The sequence below is a fragment of the Alligator mississippiensis genome, chromosome 7 (genome assembly GCF_030867095.1).
Source record: "Alligator mississippiensis isolate rAllMis1 chromosome 7, rAllMis1, whole genome shotgun sequence".
NCBI classification, from domain to species: domain Eukaryota; kingdom Metazoa; phylum Chordata; order Crocodylia; family Alligatoridae; genus Alligator; species Alligator mississippiensis.
In genome coordinates, this window is record NC_081830.1 from 78,415,945 (window position 1) to 78,439,738 (window position 23,794).

At 42.9% G+C, this 23,794-nt stretch overlaps 1 protein-coding gene across 4 annotated transcripts in view; it reads left to right on the forward strand.

Moving 5' to 3' along the window:
* NAALADL2 (N-acetylated alpha-linked acidic dipeptidase like 2) overlaps positions 1–23,794 on the forward strand; it is a 1,094,482-nt gene that overhangs the window by 1,014,720 nt on the left and 55,968 nt on the right. For all 4 annotated transcript variants that reach the window (XM_059731159.1, XM_059731157.1, XM_059731158.1 and 1 more), the window contains one exon: positions 11,890–11,983. In XM_059731159.1, the coding sequence (XP_059587142.1) occupies positions 11,890–11,983 (94 nt within the window). The remainder of the gene's footprint in view (positions 1–11,889; positions 11,984–23,794) is intronic.

Below are 23,794 nucleotides of genomic sequence, written 5' to 3' on the forward strand. Positions count from 1 at the left end.
GAACTGTGTCACAAAAGCCTAAACATGGCAGTTACCTGCCTTTTTATTTTGTTTGTAACTTGGTTCATGAATGATTTGGAGATTCCTAGCTGGAACTCTGCACCCTTCAATAACTAAAATAGCTCCTGAAGTATTACAATTATGTGCTCAACGCACACAGCAATGAGGCTTGCACTATAGGTAGTTGACTGAGAGCACCATTCTGAATTCCCAGGGTGTGGGGTAACCCTGCTAAAACAGCAGTACCACAGGCATAATATTCTGATATTAATTTTGGCAGCTGTGTTTCTATTCACAGCATCTCACTGCAAACAGGATTTCTATACTACTGTGGCTTGTGTTCATGGAGAGGTTGTCTATTGGGCAAAAGGGGGAAAAGGTGGTTTCCTCTCCACATCAGATTTGTAAGTTGGTTCTTTACCAACATATTCCCTAATCTTGCAAGAGGACCTCTGCGACAATCCGTGTGTGGAGCCTGTTGAAATGAGCAGGGCTTCAGATAGAAACAGGGCAGTCAGTTGTGGGATCCTGGCCATATCAGTGCCCGAAATAACAAATACTTTGAAACTGTAGGCAAGCAAGTTAATTAACGTACATGTAAGTAGTGCACATACTCATTACTGTTCCTTCGAGTTTATACATGGTTGCTCTAATCGTTGTAGCCAAAGATAACTAATGTAAATACATATATCTATTTTTTCTAAATGCATTTTTTTTCCAAATAATTGACATTTAGTGACTAACTTAGGACTTACATTTTGTTATATTGTTTTGGAATTTGTAAATGTTTTACTCAAAGCTGAAGACTAAACTCAATAATAAAGTAAAACCATTTAGTTGTTTGGTTTATATGACACCTTTCCCAATAAAGGCTTGGGTCCATCCACTATAAAGGAAAAAAAAACCCAGCAGAATGAAGTAATAAAATAAGGTAACAAAACAATTCCCCCAAACAATACCACAAAATTAAAAACATTCTAACCTTCAAACCCCTGCTCCCCTGCCTCTCACCTAAAGAAGATCCTCTCCCAGCCCAAACCAACTGTACTTACAGGCCTTGAGATAATAAAAAATAATTATCTATAGTACCTCTCATGTTTATCAAATGGATATCTGAAAATAGTTTCTTAAAATGACAGAATAATATTCATTAGGGCCTTCTTATCCAGTAACAAATTAAGTCAGTGGAGGTTTGTACCCACCTGGCTTCATGGAGCCTCTCTCGTGTGGCCCTAGAGTTGGAGCTTGGAGCCTGCCATGAAGGCTGCTCCTGCTGCCATCATGTTTAGTCACGTTCTTCAGAAGGAATACCCTGATACTCGCCTGCCATATCTTGGATATTATGTTCAGTAGTGGGGTTCCCTTCTGCGGGGGGGATGCGCCGGGCGTCATCACTAGCGGGTGCTTCTGGGGCTCCACCTCCCCTACACCCTAGCCATGCATCAGCCTGTAGGTACAGCCAGACGATGGACAGTTCGACTCCACTTAGAGTGAGAGAGACCCGGGACGTGACATCCTTCTGGCCCTCTATGTTTACAACAGTTTTCCTCTCCACCACACGGGTTTACTTGGGTGGTGAGGCAACGGTGGTGATGGGTCTGGCCTATTAGCGTCAAGGGTCCCCAAGCAGCCCCGGCCCACTCATCCCTCAGCATATATCCTGTGGCCTTTCTCCTGGCCTCTGGGGCTTTAAATGAAACAAAAGAGAAGCAAATAACAGAAATTCCAGGGAGGGGCCTCCACCCACTCCCCACTTATGCGTCCTGCATCCAACGACTTCACCGTCCCTGAGCATCTTCCTCTGATCCATCTTCCTTGCCATCCAGGTTGACATATCACTGTAAATATATCCCAGAACCCTGTGTTGGGTCCCTCTTTGGCCTCTCCCTGCAGTGGTTGGGAGGCCTTGGCTAGGCCCGGGGGGAGGTCTCACAGTTCATTCCCTGCTGTGTCCCCCCCCCCCCCCCCGCCCCAGTTGTTTCCCTGCTGCTGGCTTTTATCTCAGCCGGGTAGCTTTCTTTGATGATGTCAGCCTCAGCCTCAGAGAAAAGCAGCTGATGAACTGCGCAAGTGCCCCGTCCCTTCACAGCTCATCCAGCCTGGCTGTACCTGTTAGGGGTAAGTTTGTCTTGTTCTCAGGTCTTTTCTTCTTGGAGTCATGGCAAGCTGCCCCTGCCATAACCCACATTGCAGGAGTGGTCTCCCACCCCTTTCTCGTCACCCCCCTGGGGGATCCCCTGATCCAATAAGTTTTGGATCAGTCCAATGTAAATATTGGATTGCCATCAACTATGTAAATATTGAATATGTTAGAACAACATTCAAAAAGACTTCCATGGTTGACAAGCTACCTTTGTTCTTCTTAGTTTGGGTAACCAAGAAAGTTCATTCACAAGAAGCAAAACAATGTGGTTTGGCCTTTTTATACATAGTTCACAAATGTGGATCTTGTTAATGTTCATGGTCTATCAGGTTCCAAATGATCCTATAAAAAGCATCCATTGTTTTAAGTTTTTGTTCTGGGATAGAGTTGGTGTAGTCAGTTCAAGAAGACCAACTAGGTGTTCAGATAAATTAATGATTTTGTTGTGGGATTATTTAGGTGGCCATGGCTGGTTGCCTTTAGTACATTTGTTGTGTTTTGGATTTTATTCTTTATATTTTACATTTCACAATGTGGTAAAAGCTCTTAGAGGTCTTAGGATAGACACTTCAAGGGTATTTGAAGAAATGGTCATACATGACAGTTGTGGCATGTACTATAGGAGAGCACTTGGTGGCATTGTAACAGGGTGCCATCCCCAGGGTGGTTGAATAACCCCTGGAGGCACCCCAGAGTCCCCCTTATTCTGATTCACTTCCAAGAACAGTCTCCCCTTCACTCTTCTGCCACATCTTGATGTTTCTTCTGTTTCTTCCCAAAGGGGAAGCTGCCCCAGGGCTTCCCAGATCTGGTCTTTGCTCCAAAGAACACCCAGAAGTGAGGAGCTCCTGCCTTAAGAGCTAATTGCATGGCTCCATGCCACTCCTACACCATGCCTTATGCATCACAGATGTTACATTTATCACTGTTGAGGCTCTGGCTTCCCCAGCCTCCATTCTCTTACTTTAGCTAGGCCATCTAGCCTAGATCCACTGCATTGGGTCTAGCTTTGAGGTTCTAGCTCACATTTACACCAGGTCCCAGGCCTCTGGCCCCCATCTGCTGGGCCCCAGGCCCCCATGTGATGGCCACGTAGCACTCTCTCTCTGCCTACTCCGGTCTCAGTAACTGCCTGAACCTTGGGCCTGCCTCTGGCAGGGCTCAAGGTTACTGTGTGTCTCTCAGGCACTAATGAGACCTTCAAAAACCTCCCCTTATTGTCCCAACGCAAACCTCAGTTTAAACTATAACTTAAATGCTAAGCCCCAAGTTAGAACAAAGAAGAAAAATAATAGAGGCAGCATGGCTGCTTACCCCGTGTCTCTTTCTCTCCAGGTTGCTCTAGCCTTTGCCCCAGCCTGCAGACTTGTTTTCTTCCAGTCCTCTGGGCATTCAGGAGCCCACACTCCACCACAACCCAGGCTGGCTGTCCTCTGGCTGACTCAACCCAGGGCTTATATAGCTCTGGCCTGAGCTCTCTCCCAGTCATGTGATAGCCCCTAATCAGCTGATTGGCCAGCAGGGCTACGCTTTAACCCCATATCTGCTGGTAGGCTGTGCCCTGAAGATTCTGTCCTGAAAGGGGCTGCCCTGCTTTCTAGTAACAGGGCAAGGGTTCCCTGTTACAGGTATGTACAGTAGGAAAGGTTAGGGCATATTACACACTAGTTTTATGTAACGCCGGTGACATGCCCCCCTGTTGTTTGCCTCAATAGCCAAACAATGCTCTGGTATGCCCTTCACTTCTGTGAAAAGGCCACCCTATTTTGAAGCAATTTCCATTCACTTAGATTCCCTCATACATATTGTGAAAGAACTAATAAAGTCAAGAATATTTGCAATTTGCAATAGAATAGTAGATTGTGTTATACTTGGAGAGACTGATGAAAAAACAAAATGAAGAGTATTACCAATATTGTATCTGTCACTGGTGAAAAACTACATCTAGAGACAACTATAATTCATTTGTTGCTTTATGGCCACATAGTCCTCTAGGGAGTGTCACAAATTCACATGATGTCCCTGAATGTTGGCTTTTATAGTGCATTTAGATCTGTGAGTTGGATATAACTTGGGCAAAATTGCAAGAAGGCAGAGCTTCCTAAGAAGCAGATGTGCTAAGTTTCTCGTCAGTTGAAGAAATGGAAAATTAATCCAAGCATCCATGTGATGTCAAATCCTGTCTAACATAAGCTTTCTCATGCTGTCATTCCTGGATGGTGTTAGGAAGTGGGGAGGGGGCTGTAATTCTTTCCAGGTGCATCTACATGAGATGTTTACTGCTCAGTAGACCAATTAGCTGTGCAGTAAACGTCACACATGTGAACCCCTATTAGGCTGGAGTAGACTACTTTACTCCACAGCAGGATAGTGCTTATAAATACAAAAGTAAAAAACTCCACAGCAAAGCACATGTAGATGTTGCCCTGGCTGGCTGGGGCATGAGGGTGCTCAGTGTAGGACTAGCCAGAAGGCAGCCTCTCACTGAAGCACGCTTGTGCCCCAGCCAGCCTCTGCACAACATGTTGAACTGGGGGGAGTTGCCCCAGATGGCAGGCTGGCCCCCCTAAGCCTCTAGGCAGCCAGGGCTTCTCTGACCCCACTCAACATGCTGCAGTCCCTGGGTACACAGTCAAATGTGTGCCCAGGAGCAATAAACTCCAGTGCAATAAGCACCGGAGTTTACTGCAGCACATTAATATGCATATGTAGACATACCCTCCTTGAATATAAGAAGTTGGCCATTGTCACGGAGTGCCCTCCAGCAGCTGCTTGCTTGAGACTGCTATGACCTTATCTGGTCTCCAAGAGAGTCCCTTGTATCTAGCCCAGGCTCGACTTCAAAAGGAAAGGGGAAGGTTTGGCTCCTTTCCACTCTGAGATTCTCATCTTTTGGTCTCTCACCTTCCTGGTTGTCTGAGGTCCTGACAAATTGCTAGCATCCAGTTCCTGGAAGAGGGGCTTCATGTCTTGTTCTGTGGGGATTGAGCACAAGCCAAAGGTCCAAGCAGGACAGCAAACAATCTTTTCAGTAAAAGCATGTATTGGGGCAAAGGCCTCTGAGCCAGAGGTTCTCTGCCCCCGCCAAAAGCGTAAAGCAGTCGCTCTGTCCCTAACCCAGTGCACACAGCTCTAACAACCTTAAAGATATGCAGCTGTTCCCTTTTCTGTCTTTCCAGCTCCCCAAAGCTCCTTCACTTGTCTCAGTCAGTCCCCAGACTCCTTTAGACAGCCTAGAACAGGGGTCATCAACCCCTGGCACACGTGCCAAGCATGGCACGCAAGGCCATTTTGCTTGCCACACCACCACCAGCCCGGGCTCTAAGCAGCTGCTGCCAGCCACAGAGCCCAGGCTGCTCCCAGCAGGCAGCTGGGAGGCTGCAAGCCCTGCTACAAGCAGACTGGGCTCTGTGGGCCATCTGCAGCCACAAGGCTGCAAACAGCTGCTCCAGGCTCCGGCATGTTGGCACTCCGGCACCTTCCACGGTAGACATTGTGGGTTTTTTGGCACTCCAGCCAAAAAACGTTGCCTACCCCTGGCCTAGAAGAAACGAATATGCTTCTTTACCTCCAACCTGTTCTTCCATTGTCATGTAGGGACACCTCTTGGGCATTGGGCATCCCACCTTTTATTAATATGTCAACAGAGCTATTCAAGACCCTTGATGCTAAAGGTTCATCTTGTCTCTCCCTGCATATAAGCAGCCCTGGTACTTACCCTTCATTCCCTGTGCACATTCGGATGACATAAAATGAGTCATGCACAACATGAACACAGTTAACAGAGAACTATCACAATAAAACCCATAGTCTGCATATCCATTACATGGGATTTTCTTTTATGTTTTTTCAGCTAAGTGAACTTCCATGCATCCTAGAAAGCCTGGAAAGGATTTTTTTTTCTGCAGTAAACTTTTCTGGCTCAAATCCATAACAGTCTGCAAAATCATGACATTGACCCCCAAATAATGAAGTATTTTTTAAAGGAAAAGTTAAATTGTGGGTTTGATCTGTCTCTTGTTTTTGGAACCAAACTACACTGCAGTATAGTGAATAATATTTAATTATTATTATTTTTTTAACAAATTGAGGATTTTTTAACCAAATACATTTTTCCAGGTTTCTATTTTGGCCTAGAAGTGGCACCTGTAGCATTCATTTTAACTATATTTTGTGTTTTCATGTGAGTGATTGTGTCGGCTTACCAAACCATATCTTTGCAAGAAGAACTTAAGGACTGATGCAGATAGTAAATACTAAATAGTTTTGTTTCTTAGGGGGGTCGAGTGTCTGTCTTATCAAAACTAGTGGCTCCAAGTGAAAAATACTAAGCCTAGTAATGGTGATTTGCCAGATCCAGCATACAGCTCATCTCTGGGAATTTCTTAGTTACTGTTTGCCATTGGATCTTTCTAAGGTGCTTTTTTATGTTGTTTGGAAACTTGTAGCTACCTATCAGTAGGATAGCCTCCACCAGCTCCTTTTTTTCTCTATAACTGCCTGAAAAAATATGGTTATGAACTACAAAAGTAAAATCTGTTTTGAATATTCCAAACTTCTTTCTGTATAGCAGCAGCTCAGAGAAATAATCTTATGTTACTCCCCTTTCATTCCTTTTGTAATATACAGTAACACTTTGCCATTATCATTATCTTTTATACTAGCATTTCTCTTGAAAATAATTGGAACTGCACTATAAAGGTTATAGATTAGTTAAGAAAACAATTTCTCAACAGATACCCAAAGCTTAAACATAATAGAAATTTTATTCAGTGCTTTTTTTCTTTTCAGATTAAATCACAGAATAAAAATGGCTCGTAATCAATTAGCATCTAAACTATAACATTGTTCTTTAGACTGGATAATTGTGTGTGTTGCATCAAGTATTGTGTATGGATTATTATGTATAACTGTTATTTGTGGACTTGTCATTATTGTTATAACTGATTTAGTGTCGTGGTGGAATCAGCTGGTTTGCGTTAATACTTCAGTTTATGAAAGGAATATTGTTTTTAGCCCTTTCTAAAGTATTCTTGTATTTAATAATTCAGTAGTGAGTCTGAGCCATGTTTCAAAGGGGGAAGGGAAAAGAAACGTCTTTATTTGGCGTGTATATTCAATATTGTACTCTGGGGATGGAATATCCAAAAATAAGACTATAAATAAAAAATCAGTGGCCTTTTCTGTCTTGCTGCATTACGTGGGCTTGATGTATGTTTCTGCAGCATTATTACTCACTCTGCTCAAATCAATGCTCTGAGCTTTCCTCTCAGTGATTGATTTCTTCAGGTTAACTTACCCAATAGATGGTTTAATAAATATTGCTATTGCCTTATTAACCAACATGCAGAAAGTCCACAGAATTATGTAAAACTGATACTCTGAGATATGCATATTGCTTCAGTTGGAAGGCTTTTTCTGGGTATAGCTTAATCTGATGGATGGCACAAAAAAGGCATGGGCCTTCTGTAGTTAAGATGTGAAATTAAAATTGCTTTCAAGAAACATAAATAGGAAGAAGAACTTACCATAATCACAACTAATCTTATTAGGTATGATGGTAACAGGGAGATGGCTTCCTGCAGTGTTTCTCTTCCATAATACCTCTGATATATCAAAAAGAAGTTTTCCCAGTGCTTTTCTACTCTTATTGCCTATGCTCTTCTAGTTTGTGTCATAGCCCTTATTTGCAGAGACTGAGTGTAAAATAAATCCAAATGTATAGCTTGTTTTTATTAATGGAATTAAAGCCAATGGAGATTTGCATGCAAATAGTTCAGACACTGTCCCAGGAGTTAGGACGTATATATGCTCTGATGGTATCTTTATAATGTCAAAAGACCTTCTTTTTGGTACTATCATTATTTTAGAGCAGGGGTGGACAATTATTTTGGGCAGAGGGCCACTTACTGAGTTTCAGCAAGCCATTGAGGGCCACGTGACAGGCAGCTAGGGGCAGATGTATATTAATTTTCTAAATTTCTAGGGGCCTCGTGGGCTGAATAGGATGGCCTGGCAGGCCACATCTGACTCATGGGCTGCATTTTGCCCACCTCTGTTTTAGAGCCACTGTTGATGTTCTCCAACAGTGTACACACACTGTAATATAGTGTGTGTTTTGACAAAAACACAAATGTGTTTTGAGAGAATATACAGGATTAGCATGAGGAACGATATGAACATTATTTTGGTCATTTAAAACCAGATGTTCAGAAGACCTTAGGGCTGGATTTCAAGTGCTCAGCAACCGGGAGTGGTATTATATTTCTGTAGGTTTCTGTAGTAGCCGGGAAATTTTCACTCATAAGCTACTTTTCTTCCATACCAGCTTTAGGATGTGCCATAAAAATGCTTGGATCGCAAACTTGTCTATCTCAATATATGCTTTGAAAGAGATATTTTAATGACCTCCAAGCATTCATATGGCAAGACAGTGATGGCCTGTCCCAATAAGATGTTATAATAAATTGGAATAAAAAATAGCTGTGCTAAGGATCATTGGAATCATTGCATAGAACCCCAAGTCTTTTATAATATATGCCCATGTTTCTTGCAGTTGTGCCTTAGTTCTTCAGTTTTCCTGCTGAAGTCCTGGAAAAGCATTGCTTCCTCCTCTCCCACCATTTCTTCCTCAACATTATCATCTCCCTGCCTTTTGCAATATTTTTTATTTAAATCTTAATAGCTTTGCTATAGGTCTCTACTTGGATGTGGGTTTCAGACTGATGTAGTATGTTCTATCTCTGTGCAAAAATCAGTCAGTGGGCAGGTCAAATACAATATTTTTATGGCCTTTTTAGAAATGTTGTTGCAAGTCCATTATCTTTTTTCTTTTTACCAGGAATCCTCTGCTATTTATGTTATTTCATCTTCATCTGCTTTCTGAAGGACAGGGAGGCTGGGAGGAATATGATTTTCCCTTTTCATTTCCTGTGGTATTGTTTTCAATAGTAGTTAGCCCTGTTGTCTTATATTGTAGAATTAAAATGCAGCTTTCAGTCTCTGCAACCAGATTTTGGAGGGTCTGTTTTATCATCTCAATGCTTTCTGACAACTTCTGGAAGTATTGATCAGTATGATTCCTTTTATTCAACATTTTTATCAAGAGCATTCTCACCATTTCTGGTAGTCCTTTTTCCATCTTGGAGAATACCCCCACAGCATTTTTTTGCAGTATCAGGTGACAGATGGGATGAGTGAATTTTTCTTCTATATTTTTTGTCAATGTGTTTTTATAGTGCTAGTAAATAGAGATAGGCTGGACAGCCCTGGAGACTGACATCCTCTCTTTAATCAAACAATAGTTACAGCACAGAAGCAGTAATATAGGTTTCCATGCCTGGATCCTTTATTGTGTCTAAGCCTGGAGCTGGAGAGGTTTCTTACAGGTGGAAAAAACACTGGTCTCTGAGGTCCATCCAGTCCATGGCTTCACATCTGAGATTGTCGAAAAAAGTTCCAGTGATAGTGGTGAGATGTGATGTAGGCAACTGCCCACTGCAAATTGAGCTGTGACATCCATTTAATGGGTTTAAATTTTCACTAGGCTGGAGTGGCGAGGAGGTAGAGGAGCATGGTACACCTGGCAAACAGCCAGGCAGGCACCACTGCTTCTAGGTGGGAGCAAGGTGGGTGACTGGAGCAGGTGCCACTTGGCCCACAAGTGACATATCTTTGCTCCTGCACAGGAACAGTGGTGCCTGCCCAGCCACCTGCCTGGTGCACCATGCTGTTCCACCTCCCCACCAAACACTGGCCTGGGCCTGGGACTTTTGACCAACCAGCTGGGACCAGGCTATGGAATCCTGGAGTGTCCTACTCAAACCAGATCACATGGCCAACTTACATTCATATCAAGTTGTCATATATTTGTTGTTTCATGCTCTGATTTTTCAGCTCAGTTTATTTTATTCATGTGACTCCTAGCTAAAGGCCTGTTCCAAACTCCGTTAAAGACTGTGAAAAGTTTGTCTTTGTCTTTAGCAGCATTAGAATCAAACTTGTGGGCTAGGGGCAGACATTCAGCCTGAGCCTGAATTGATTCAATCTTTGCAGGTTAGTCTAACCTGCCTAGGTTGAACTGATTTGCAAGTGCAGACATTCCCTCTGGACTGAGGAAATTCAGACACATGCCTGCAGGCTAGAAGCCAGGGGGTGCCAGAACAGCCCTTCCCTTCTACAGTGCTGAGCTGAGGGGAGGGGAGGGGAGGGGAGGAGGGGCAGACCATGGCCAGGCCCTGGCACAGGGGCAGGCAATTATTCTGGGCAGAGGGCTGCTTACTGAGTTTTGGCAAGCCATCAAGGGCCGCATGATAGGCAGCCCAGGGCAGATGAATATTAATTTTCTAAAATTTTTAGGGGCCCTGTGGGCCAGAGAAAATAGCCTGATGGACCGCATTTGGCTCCTGGTCTGCATTTTGCCCACCCCTGTGCCTGGCAGGATGTATTGATTAGGAAGGGGTTTAAACCCTGACCCTGCCTTCACAGTCCCAGGCTTTTCCCCACTCGCTGCTCTAGGTGCAGGAGTGTTGCCAGACCCCAGGCCCTGGCTAGCACTCTGAGGCAAAGGGGTGGTGTGCAGTGCATGCATCTGTTGCTGATACTGAGCTTTTCAATCTCCCTCTCCCTGTTTCTTCATACTGTCTGCAAATGTGACAGGAGAGGGAGCCAGCAGGGAGCTGATAACAGTGTTTAGCAGCCCATCAAGAAAACAAAAGGCCCTATCCTAGTTCAAGCTCTTCTTAAACAACTTTTTCCAAGGAAGGAAAGGGGGGATATTACCAGCTGATCTGTTGATTAGCTCCGAAAAGCCCTAAGTGGACACTGTTCTGTCTGCCTGTCCCAGTGAAATTGGAGACACACACATGGACACCTCTTAGCATTAGCTAGCCTACCACATGCCTAGGGTCTGTGGGGCTGGGGTCTGTGCTGTGGGAGATGGGAGGAGGGGATCCCTGCTTGAGCAGCAAGTGGCGAGGGAGGGGGTGGGGTGCAGAGGGAAGCCAGGCAGACCTTGCTGTTCCTGCAGTCTCTGCCGGAGCTCTGGCTAGGGAGCAGAGCTGCCAGCCCTGTTTTCTAGAGCAGACAACCTAGCACAGTCCAGCCCAGGGCTGCAAAGCATCTGGGATGCTGGGTCACTCTGGTTTAACTTAAACTAGGAAGGGTTCTGGGGCAGACACTGCATAAATCGGTTTGACCCAAATCAGTTAACTCTGATACTACATTCAGCCAAATTTATCTTAAGCCAGTTTCAGCCATTTTGAAACTGGTTTATGTGCACTGAACTTCTGTTCTGTTACAGGTTTAAACCTGTTTCTGATCACTTAAACCTATTTATGTGTAATGTCTTTCCCTAGCTTTAGAGTCTCACTGTTGTACCTGCCTACTGCAGGGGAAAAAAAGAAACCCTTCAAATTTACTCCTGATTTTTTTTGTTTTGTTGCTCCATGTTTTAATAAAAGACAAAACAAAAATAAAAAATACTCTCATAATATTCCATTATATAAGCAAAAGATTGAACAGATTCTTTGTACATGGCTATAAATTGTAACCTTTTGTAGTGGGATGTTCTGTTAATAGAGTCTGATGGTTTTATTTTTTAGTTTCCTCCTTAAAATCTGTGCATTAGCAGCATTTTATTCAGCTTTCCCTGAAAAAGTACTCTAATGAAGTTATCTGGCCTTCCAAAAGAAATGCTGAGTATTAAACATGTTAGAAATTATTTGATCTCTTTTGATTTCTTTCAGCTAACGGGAGAGGTGACTTTGCAAATTGCCAATGAACCAGTTCTGCCCTTTAATGCCCTGGACATTGCATTAGAAGTTCAGAACAGCCTTAAAGGTAATTTTCATACAGCAATAGTAATTTCAGCTAACATGAGGGGAGGAAAAAAGGTTCATCTACTTTCCAATACTGAGACTTCCAATTTCAGAATAAACAATACCTGCTGATTTTATTAGTTAAACGGTGTCATATTATGGTGTTAAATGAAACATAATTTAGTTGCTTAATAGAGACATAAATTGTTTACATTCTTCTGATCTTAACTATGACAGTTAATAATTAGTATTAAAATCTCATAATTAGAGTCAAAGATAAACAACATCCGTCACTGAGCTGCAAGATTGTGTTTCCACTCAGGAATGCACTCAACACAAGTCGGAAGGGGCTCTAAACCTCATTACCATTTAGGCTCTGTAATTTTCACCATTTGATGAGAGACCATCTCGCTCATTTATTTATTGCAGTAGTTCACGTTGGCAGCAGATCACTCCAACCTGCCGCTATTCTCAGAGCCACTAGGAAGCAGGATAATTTACTGCTAAATAATTTGCTTGAGTTGATTTACAGATCAGTTCCTGAAAGCTCTGTGTTTGAAACTGAATGACCTTGGTCTATGCATTCAGGCTGCTTACAGACATGAAAAAACAGAACAAAACAGCGCTTTGCTTTAAGCTTGGCACTCCTCGACACTAAGCTCAGCACATGGCCAGAAGAGGCATCGCGTTAGTTTGACCCAGCTCACCCAACACCTGTATAGATCACGCACTTCAGTAGGTCTTTTTGGCACTTTTATCTGATAGCTGATTGAATGACTCTTGTTAACTTAGCAGTTTTGCTTAACAAGGTCTTCTGTGACTTTGTGTTGTACTTATTTGGGACTGCTGTAACCTAATGATCCCCTTCATTTTGAAAACCTACACGACATTTTTCCTAGCTACTTTAAAGGAGACATTATCATTTATAAGACACCTCATGAGTGTTCCTGTTCTCCATCTGTTACTAGATATAGTTTAGGGCAGGGGTGCTCAAACCTCAGCCTGTGAACCAGATCTGCCCTGCGGTGCCATGTCATCTAGTCTGAAGGGCTTCCCACAAATCCCTGGGTAGCTCTATTGGACATGGTCCTACATTCTAGGTTGGGTATGCAGGGAAGCACATGGGGGGCAGTGTGGGCCCCCAGAGGCTGATCCTGACGACATGGCAGTGGTGCAGGGCCTCAGGAGCCCAATCCTAGCTGAGCAGAGGTGGTGCAGGCCCCTGGAGCCCAATCCTACCCAGTCAAAGGTTATGCAGGGTCTCCAGAGCCTGATCCCAGCTGGGCGGACCTCAGCGTGGGGCATCCTGGCTCCAATCCCAGCATCTTGAGTGGTGTGGAACCCAATCTGGTCCATAAACTGGCACCATGCCATTCATCTAGCCCACAGGGCTAAAAGCCTGAGCACAGTGGTTTAGGGGTTTATTTGTTCAGATGTATATTGACTTTGTTAGTGTTTTATCTTTTTTGTTAGTGTTTTGTCAGGAAACACTATTTTGACACACATTTCTTCTCTGGTCTTTCCCTCAATTCCTTGAGTAGCTGCTCCTCGTTTACGTTCTGGTTCCCTTTCCTAACTTTCTGCTGCTGTCTCTCATACTTAGAGCCTGTGCTTTCCCAGATTGCTACTCAGATATTCTTTTTCTTGCCACTAAACTAGATGTCTGGGGGCTCACACATCCCCATGTTTCCTGTTTTGCCAAATGTTGAGTGTCCAGTTGCGTGTCTGGCTGTGCAAGGCATTTTGAATGGTCAGGGTCAGCATTATAGGCAGACAGGGTTTAGTTCTGCTATAAAAGAGTTTAGGGAATTTGTCCAGTGTACTACAAAGCTTCTTAGGCCTTATTCTATGGAGCTATGCTACAATTCAGTGAACACTTAATCGCACCACTAGTTCTGTTGACTAGGGGAACTGTCCATATATTTGTCGTTAATCACAAGCCTAAGTGCTTTGGTTCATGGGAGCCTCATGGTCTATTACAAAACTTTTGTATGTTCACAGGATTTTCAATGTAGATATTTTGGAGAGCTTAAGCATGTGCTGTGCTAGGTGCCCTCAGGTCCTGTTGAAGTTGAAGGAGATGAAATTGTGTTGCATTCCAGAGACAGCATCTTCTATAATTAGGGCTTGGGAGAAAAGAGACAGTGTAGTGATTACACTAGATAAGAAATCAGGAATTATTTATGTGTAAGGCTTTTATGAGAATTAAGTCATTATTATAAGCAGTTAGTCTCCGTAGCAGCGCAAAATATCTGTTTATTCACAGATGTGGATTTTGAAGATGATTCTATCCATTCATAAGCAGATGACAACTAAAGCCTTTTCTATGAAATGGCACTTTGCAACTTTGTTCCTTATTTAAAACCATTTACAATCAGGACACGTTGCAATTTGAATCAAATGCAAGAATTATCTCCTGAAATCTTGCCTGGGATGAAGAAAAACAAATTTAATTTTGAAGAGTGGGACAGACAGTTTGTCAAATCTGGTTCATGGAAAATACAAATAGTTGGATTACATCTAAGGGCTTTAATTCACACAAGTTTATATGAAGACTCAGGTGGTGCAAACACTCTGAAAATAAGGCTCCTTCCATGTCAGCCTGTTTTACTCTCATATTCTTACTTGACCGTCATTAAAATTGAATATTTGACAGTGAGCTCATCATGACGGATGCATCTGGTAAGAACTTGAAATCATAGAATCATAGAAAATTAGGGTTGGAAGGGAGGTCATGTAGTCCAACGCCCTGCTCAAAGCAGGACAATCCCCAACTAGATCATCCCAGCCAAGGCTTTGTCTAGCTGGGTCTTAAAAACCTCCAAGGATGGAGATTCCACAATCTCTCTGGGTAACCTGTTCCATTTTTACTACCCTCCTAGTGGGAAATTCTTCCTAATATCTAATCTAAACTTCCCTTGCTGCAACTTGAGACTATTGCTCCTTGTTCTGTCATCTGTTACCACTCAGAGCAGTCTAGCTCAGGGGTTTTCAACCTTTTTTAAGGAGCTGTACCCCTTCTGGTGGGTACCCCATCTGCAGTGTACCTCTTCCAGGTGGGGGGGGGGTGCTGATGGCCAGCACGCAAGTGGTGGGGGTGGGGGGTTCTTATGGCTGGCCAGACATGAAGCTGGCAGTGGCACGCAGTGGTGAATGGCAGGAGTGGGGAGCTTGGTCACAACGGCGTAGGCCGCCATTCACCACTGTGCTCCGCTGCCACACACCGCTTCCCTGTGCTGCCGTGCATATCCCCTGGGACTGTCCCAAGTACCCCCAAACATACACGTAGCCCCAGTTGGCAACCCCTGGTCTAGCTCCATCCTCTTTCAAACCCCACTTCAGGTAGTTGAAGGCTGCTATTCCCTCTCAGTCTTCTCTTCGCTAGACTAAATAAGAGGAGTCCCCTCAGCCTCTCCTCAGAAGTCACATGCCCCACTGAACACAGTACTCCAAATGTGGCCTCACCATTGCTGAATAGAAGGTAATAATCACTTCCCTTGACCTTATGGCAACCCCCTTACCAGTATAGCCCAGTATGCCGATAACCTTCTTGGCAACATGGGCATACTACTGGCTTCTTTTCAGCTGATTGTACACTGTAACTCCCAGGTCCTTTTCTGCAGAGCTGCTGCCCAGCCAGTCAACCCCCCAGCCTGTACTGGTGCAAGGGATTGTTCTATCCTAAGTGCTGGAGTTTGCACTTGTCCTTATTGAAACTCATGAGATTCCTTTTGGCCCAATCCTCCAATTTGTCTAGGTCACTCTGAATCCTAGTCCTGTCCTCAGCATATCTGTTACTCCCCCCGGCTTGGTGTCACCTGCAGGCTTGCTGAAGGTGCACTCTGTGGGGTATGAGATTGCAGTCTGGGGTCTTCTTGAGGGCCAGCTACATTGGGGAACAATTTGAGTAACCAGTGGGTGGCTAATAATGCTTTCTAAGATGGAATTTAGCAATTGTTGGAGTGGATCACTACATCAGGCATGCTCCTTTCCCCCTTAATATTGTTCCTGTGTTAAGGAGGGGCATGAGTTGCCGTGGTAGAGCAATTATGCCAGCTTGAGCCCACCTGGAGATCATACAACACCACCTAAACCCTTGCTACACACTGCTTAGCCCCTTTTTGCTCCCCAAAAGGGTCAGGTCCTAGAGATCATATAGCATCTATAATGGTAGCAGGAAGGCAATGTTAAGAACAGTTTAAAATACTGGAGTCCTTTTCTCTCTGAGGCTAAATCATTGCCATGAAAGCCTATGGAGCTCCCCACAGGTACAAAATACTGTCTAGTTAGCCCCATGATTTACCAATATTAGGTTCCATGATATAAATGAACCGTGTTGCTGCTAGAAATAAACTGACAACCAAAAACACACCACAGATTAACAAAGCTAGTCCAAATAAATATGCTTAGCATCATGCCCAAAAGCTACCAGTTTTTGCTGTCAGAGATAAGATAAGGGCTCTAGCTCCAAAGGAAAGGGAAATGGGTTGAGAATACCATGTTGATAATGCCTGTTGATGACAATTTGTCCCTGGAACCCAGCCAATTGAAACTGTAATTATGGGATATAGGAAATGATTTGTTGTTTTAGGTTGCAGTAAGTAAACTTGCAGGGCGAGGAGTAGCCTCATTTTCTTTGCTCTCTTTGTGGTGCATGGGGATGTATTGCTATTAATTTCATTTCTTGCAGTCCTCTAATTACCATCCCATGCTGTACTCTGTGCACCTGGGTTGACCTCTCTGTGTACCTGTAGACCCTCTGCTGCTCTGGGTTTCATTTTGATTGGTTGCCACCACCTTTCCATTAAATTCTGGTGAGCAATGGTAAGGTCTAGGTACTATTTTTTAAGATAGTATTGGATTCACACTCCAAAAGTCACATTACCCCAGGTCTGTCTGTACACCTAGGTAGTCCCATGCAGAGATCTTAGACTTGATTGTCTTCTTTGGAAAGCTCTGTAAAACACTTACTAGAAATAGGGGGAGGGAGGGGTTCTCCTGGACTTGGGCCTAGTACTGACAGGAATAGCTAAGGACAAGGGACCAGAACAGTACCTGTAGTAGTAATGCTTCCACTACTTACCTGTACTCTGTGGAACTGGACTATACTTTAGCAAGTATGTCAACTGCTATACCAAAGAATGATGCAATGGATGGATACGTAACAGTTAAATAGTCACTGGACCAGATACTTCTCTCCATTTTTGGTCAGTGCTACCCAGTGATCTATAGTGTCTGTCTGCCTCTCTGCATATTTAATTCTTGGAATAGCTCTAACAGATGACATAGAGTAAGGCCTACCTAAAAATACCACCTAACGTGGATGGTAGCACACTCAGGATAAATGAGACCCAAATTAAAGTCCCTTCTCTGAATTTTTTGTATGCCCAAACTGCCAAACTATTCATGTTGGGGTAGGTTGTTCTCCCTTGGGCTTTTGTCAAAAACTTCAAAGGGTCTAAGTTTCATCCTCACTTGGAATGGGGAAAATTTTGAAATCTCGAAGGATGATGGAATGGAAAACAGTGCTGATCCAGCTCCTGTTATCCTGTGAAAAAAAGCCAAATCTGTGATGGAAAAAGATAAGGGAGAATCTATCCCAGGTATCAATGAATGCATGCTAGCAGAAGTCCATTAAGGTAGAATTGTGGGAGGTTGGTTTCTTAAAGCAGTGAACAAAGGACTGAGCTGGAGGGCATGATGTTAGAAAAGAAGCATATGATGGTGGAAAGGAAAATGCCAGTGGCACACTGGCAAGCAGCTGTGGTTATGTATCAGAATAAGAAACAGCACTTTTGCTGCTCCTTTCAGTAAATGGGCCTGAGCTCTCCTGGACCATCATGGACCTTCCAGTCCACCCCAGAGGACATCACAGTGGTCAGTCAGACCTTTCAGCACCATGGAGAGGCACTCCACCCTGCGGAGAAAGTCCTTGGCTTGGTGTGGGGAGGAAAAAATAGGCTCAGGATAGGCACCAGTATCCCATTAAGCAGGTTAGGGACCACATCCATGCAGGGCTGTAATTAGATTCCTGTGTGGTATCAAGCTTTATGACATGGTGCAACAGCATATTCATAGTACTATTACAAACCTGTATCAGCGCAAACCCAAACAGTTGCTCTTCCAGGAGTAAATTGGTTTTCTTCTAGATGGTAGCAGTTGGGAGTGCCAAGCTTCCAAACAGTATTGGCAATGCTTTTATCCATGTTGTAGTTCTGGGGTGAGCTACGCACAGATTTCTAGAAAAGAAAAAAAGATTTCTTTTGTCATCCTGAGGTTCTGCTGCTGTTGCTGGCCATCCCAGATCTGTCTCCATTCCAAAAATTGTCATATGTGCATAATAATGCACCTCTTTCTGGCCCTGGAGCCCCAGCCAGTCATAGGCCAAATCAACTGTCTTCCTCTGTCTCAGAGAAATGCAGGACTATATATGAAGTGGAGAACCCTGTGCTGTTTTGGTTATGATGAATCAGTCTTCCTTTAAGTTGTGCTGGGCAAGCATATTACTGCCAGGAGGCAGAAATGTACTTTATAAATGTTAAACATCCAGCAGTACTTTGTTTTATAAGAGCAATTGATTACACAGAGAAATGTTATTGCATTCAATCCTGCTGTATAGAACAAATATCCATCTGGTGGAAGCTATTTTTTAATATAATCCAGTTACATATAGCATGTGTAATGAAAGTCAGCTGTATAATTCAGTGATCAACAGCATGCAAGTTCCCCAGTCCCTTTCTTGTACCTGCAGTTTTATTCATTTAACAACTAAATAACTAGTTTGGATCATTCATCATGATTCATAGCGGAGAGCCCAGCACAACAAATAGGAAAGATAGAATAATAAAGTGCTGTTGTTTTCCCTGGAGTGAAATAACACTTGTGAGGGGGGTTTTTTCTTCCCTCCAGAGTTGTGCCACAAGATGTATAAGATGATATTAGTTAATGCATCTTTGTCTTCAGAATAATCTGCCTCTCCGATTTCAGCATCTGTGTTTCAGCATCAATCATAAATCACACTTCTGCCTGTCAGTATATGTCAGTGAAGTCCAGTGGATTATGATAGTTTATCTGCTGTACCCTTAAAAGAATGTCCTTAGTTCCTTTTGCTCACAGTATCCATAAATACTTAGAGCCTTGTAAAAGACTATTAAAGAAAGAGACTATTTGCTAGCTTTATAAAATGAATGCAGTTTTAGTGGATGATTTAATGACTACCTATCAAAATGTAATGAATTAGAGGACAATGTCATATTTACAGAGAAAAAACAGTACTGGCATTTTCCTAGTTTTGTATTTGAAAGACTGGTCTACATAGCCTTGTTTCCAAAGGCAGAAGGATGTACTTGTCCCTTAAGCCTGAGCTCACTGTTGGGATTCATAACCATTTATTTTCTGTTTAGAGTGACAATTTTAAATAATGCATGTTGTTTCGTCTATGAAACACTGCTGGTAAAACTAACAAAAAAAAAGAATTTCTAATGGAGAAAGTTTTGAACTTTCCTTATCACCAAAACTGCCATAACCATGTATGCAGAATTAAGAACCTACCAAATTCATGATGGAGGTGTGCTGCACAGCAGCTCCTTAATTTTGTAGGCTCCCCTGCAGTGTCGTCCCCCCCCACATTGCTGATTGGCTGAGGGGTCCCAGTGGCCCTGTTCTTTGGTGCTGACTGGCCATGAGGCAAAAATGGTACCATATTTAAAACTACAGTTTTTGCCTTCCTGCCAATCAGGAATGAGCAGCAGGGCTTCTCTGCCAATCAGCTGGGGGAGAGGGGGAGGTCATGTGGGGGAACCTGCAAGATTAAGGGAGCTGCTAAGTAGCCAGTTTCTGCCATGAATTGGATAGGTCCCTATGCATAATGCAATAATTGTACATGGAATATTAAAAGGCGTCCTAAGGCAGAGATAATAGTTGCAGTGTATCACTCTGTATCTTCTAGCAGCATTAGATAATTGTCGTACCTTTGCTTGTATGGGTAGGGCTTGGTCTGTTATCGTGAGTGGAATAAAGGGACCCAGAGGGTCAAAGAGCAGCATTGTACAAAGCTAAACAGTTAAATGTAGACCAGAGGTTTGCATCCAGAAAACTCAGTCCCCTTCATGCTATGGCAAGAGTCATCATGAAAACTTATTTAACTTTTATTAAATATTCAGGGAGAAGAGAAGAATATTTGAAGTATTAACAATGTATATATTACAATGTAACAATGTATATATGACAGTGTTTGTCTCAATAGTGTTCCCTTATTCCATTTGTCTATAACTGTGCAGTGTTTACAGGAAGAAAACATTTTAGACGGTGATAACTGTCCTTTTTTGAAAAAAAAAGATAGTCTAGAATCTAATGACCTTTTCTTGAAGAGAAAATAAGGCAAATACACAAAAAGGGGAAAGCAGGAAAAGCAAAAATAGAAAATACAGCTTTTGTCTCTAGTTCTTACTATTTTCAGTCTCCTTAATGGAGAACTATAGGCACAGCACGCAGCTGCTAACCAGGCAAACTCCTACCAACACTGAGCTTCTGCAGTGCATTATTGTCTTGTCTGGCTTCTTCTTTGGTCACAAGATCACAGCAATATTATACATATTCTTGGTCATCCAAACCAGACTTTCATTTAGACAGAAAGCAAGAGATGAAAAGTAGAAAAGAGGAAAAATAGACTAGGGACAGACATTACACACAAACCGGTTTAAGTGATCAGAAACTGGTTTAAACCTGTAACACAACAGACATTCAGTGCACATAAACCGGTTTCAAAATGGCCAAAATCAGTTTGAGGTAAACCTGGTTAAGTGTAGTATCAGACTTAACTGATTGAGCTCAAACCAGTTAGTGTAATGCCTGTCCCAGACCCCTTCCTGGTTTAACTTAAGCCAGAGTCCCCCAGCATCCCGGCATGCACTCTTGTCTGGGCTCTGCTCCAGCGCAGCAGGGCTGGCCCCATCCCTCTGCTCCCCAGCCAAGCAGGGACAGGCAAGGGTGGGGGACTGGCCAGAGAAGGGTTTAATTCCCCACATCCCTGTCCTACCGATCCTACCCCACTCCCTGCCTCCTCTGCCTCGGGGGCCATGCCAACCCACCGCTGCAGCAGTGAAGGGGGAGTGCCCCGCAGACCTGGCTTGGGTCTGTGCTGGTGGGACAGGGAGGGGGGAATTAAACCCCTTTCCGGCCAGTTCAGGCCAGGCTACGCCCGGGCTGGCCATGCCCCCTCAGCATAGCTTTCCTGCAGCCGAAGGCACACTCTAGCATCCCCTGGCTACTGGCCTGAGCAATTGCAAGCGTGTACCCACATTTCCTCAGTCCATAAGGAACGTCTGTGCTGTTACAAACCAGTTCAACCTAGGCAGGTTAGATTAACTTGCAAAAGTTGAATCAATTCAGGCTCCGGCTTTTTGAATGTCTGTCCCTAGCCATAAAGAAGGGAAAGAAAGCGACATATAGGGGTGGATGCAAGACCAGGAGCCCAAGTCTCACATTCCCAGGTATGTTCAGAGTTTAGCTAATGCCAGTTAAAGTGAAATGTTTTGTTCCCTGTCTCTGCTTGGTCTGCTCAGAAAAATCCTGAGAATCAAGACAGTGGAGGCCAGCAGTATTGCAGTGAAAAGCAGCCGAAGTTGCTATTTTTGGTCTCTGTATTTCTAATCCCATTCTTCTTTCTTTATCAGTTGTTATCTCGACACAGTCTTTGAATGGTGTCAGACCTTTTTTGTTTGGACTAATTCAGTCTGCTCTTCATAATCTTATGTAACAATCTGCTTTGGACTTTGGTTACCTTTGACAACATAAAATACAGGCCTGTGCACAAGACAACTCTCAAAATTCCTACTCCCCTTGTGTTTTCACTGCTTCTTTTGTGCACTCCAGCAAGAGATGTGAAGATAGATTGGCTGGACCAGTATTGATACGAAAAGAGGAGAACTTCCAATAGGTTGTCTATGTATGTCACAAGTTAGCCTTTAGCATTTGCACCCACTGCCTACCTCAGAATTTTTCAAAATTGTTTTAACCACAAATTTACTTTTTATTTCATCCCTTCCCTCAGTCAGTGGTTCAAAACCATCAGGTGTATTTTGTAGGGAATGGTTTTTATTTCTTAAATATTCTCACTGGACCATAATGAGATTGTGAGGTTATTTAAGCCTACTGTCAGTGCTAAACCTTAAGTTAGTTTGTTGGTATCTGGTTAGATTTTTGCATTAAAAAAACATACTGAATGTTATAATCTAAGAATAAAATGAAAACACTTTTATGGGATTTGTGGAAACAGGAATGACACGCCAATTCTGTGAAGCTCATTTAAGAAGTCACTTGAAACCGCATGTCCCAAATTGTCAGACATCTTTTACATTCAAAACAGCAGGAGACACTATCATGGAAATCTAGGTCAAAGCATATATTTCCTTTCCTTTTTCATTTTCACAGCAATAAGTTCTGGCTGGCTGCTGATGTTTATTAGCAGAAAGACAAGGGTACCGAGTAAAGTAAAAGATTTTATGAAAAACATATTGGCATAAATATTAGACTTCTGTTACTTTGCAATTCTGACATTAGATGATTGCATTTCTTCCACTAATTGGCACAGTTTATAGAGAGATTACACTGTCAGTTGTTTTTTTTTAGGACGATTAATAGTCAGATGTGCTCTGAGCCTTATGAAATGTAGCTGAAATTTAGGAAAAGCCAAAAACTAATACGTGAGCTAAAATCTGCAACTTTGTATGCAGTAGTGGTGGGATCCAACATCAGTTGAAGATGAGCTTTGATAATAGATATTTTTTACAAAAATATTTGATTTTGCCTATATAATATAACTTCAATGCATATTTTCCTGAAATGTCAACCTAATGTAATAAGTCTTTGAGTTACATAGTAGTAAGCTCAGACTATATTTCAAGGGCTGTATTTCAAGCTTAGTGTCTATCAGCTATCTTTATTGGGAAATGGAGAGCTCTCTTTCACCAACTTCTAAAAAATCTTATCCTAAACCAAACCTAACCTGCCCTCTCTCACTTTTCTTTGATCCCTAAAGTCTTCCTTTGTTGAAATCCATCTTGATATATCAGCAAATCTGATTATCTCCACAGAATGTTGCATTTTAGATTACTCCAGGGTGCAGCAGTCAAAAGGCTCTGAGGAGGGTGTGTGAGATCTATAATTTTCTTGGTGAGCTACATCCAATAGTAAGTACCTTTTTCAGAGCCAGGGGGAGAAAGGAAGTCCAGGGAGGTTTCTGAATTCTGCAGCTTTACTCTCTAGCATTTCCATCATGTTTACACACACTTCCCTTCTAATATCACTGGTGCATGTCACGGGAAGAAAGTTTCTGTGGCATTATTAACTAATTGGTTGTGATATTTGCTTATGTTTGCTGACCAGGAAAGGCTGCTATATGTTTAACTTGCTGCTTGAAGACATCTATTCTTCGCACGCCCAGGAGAAATAATCTTAGGTTCTGATGTATTTGAAGAGTGCATTTTAAGCTACTGATAGGTAAACTTCTAAAGCCCTGGATCAAATCTGAATGTAAAAGTTTGAGGCTTATCTCACTTACTGTTCTCTTTCCCTGTCATTGATAGGGTAAGTTGACCATGTCCTTATAAGAACCTTGCAGAGGTATTTCTGTTGTCTTTCAAGTTGCTTTTGGCATTAGGATCTGAAGAGAAGTCCATTTTCTGCCACATGTGCATGTATAAATTCTGTTAATCTTAATGGAATCTTTGCAAGCACTGGGAAAAAAGGACAGACCCTTTCCCAGCACCACAGGTGGGAATAGGATACAGTCCGATAAACACCAGTTCAGCAGAGTTAACGTTTAAATGGGCAT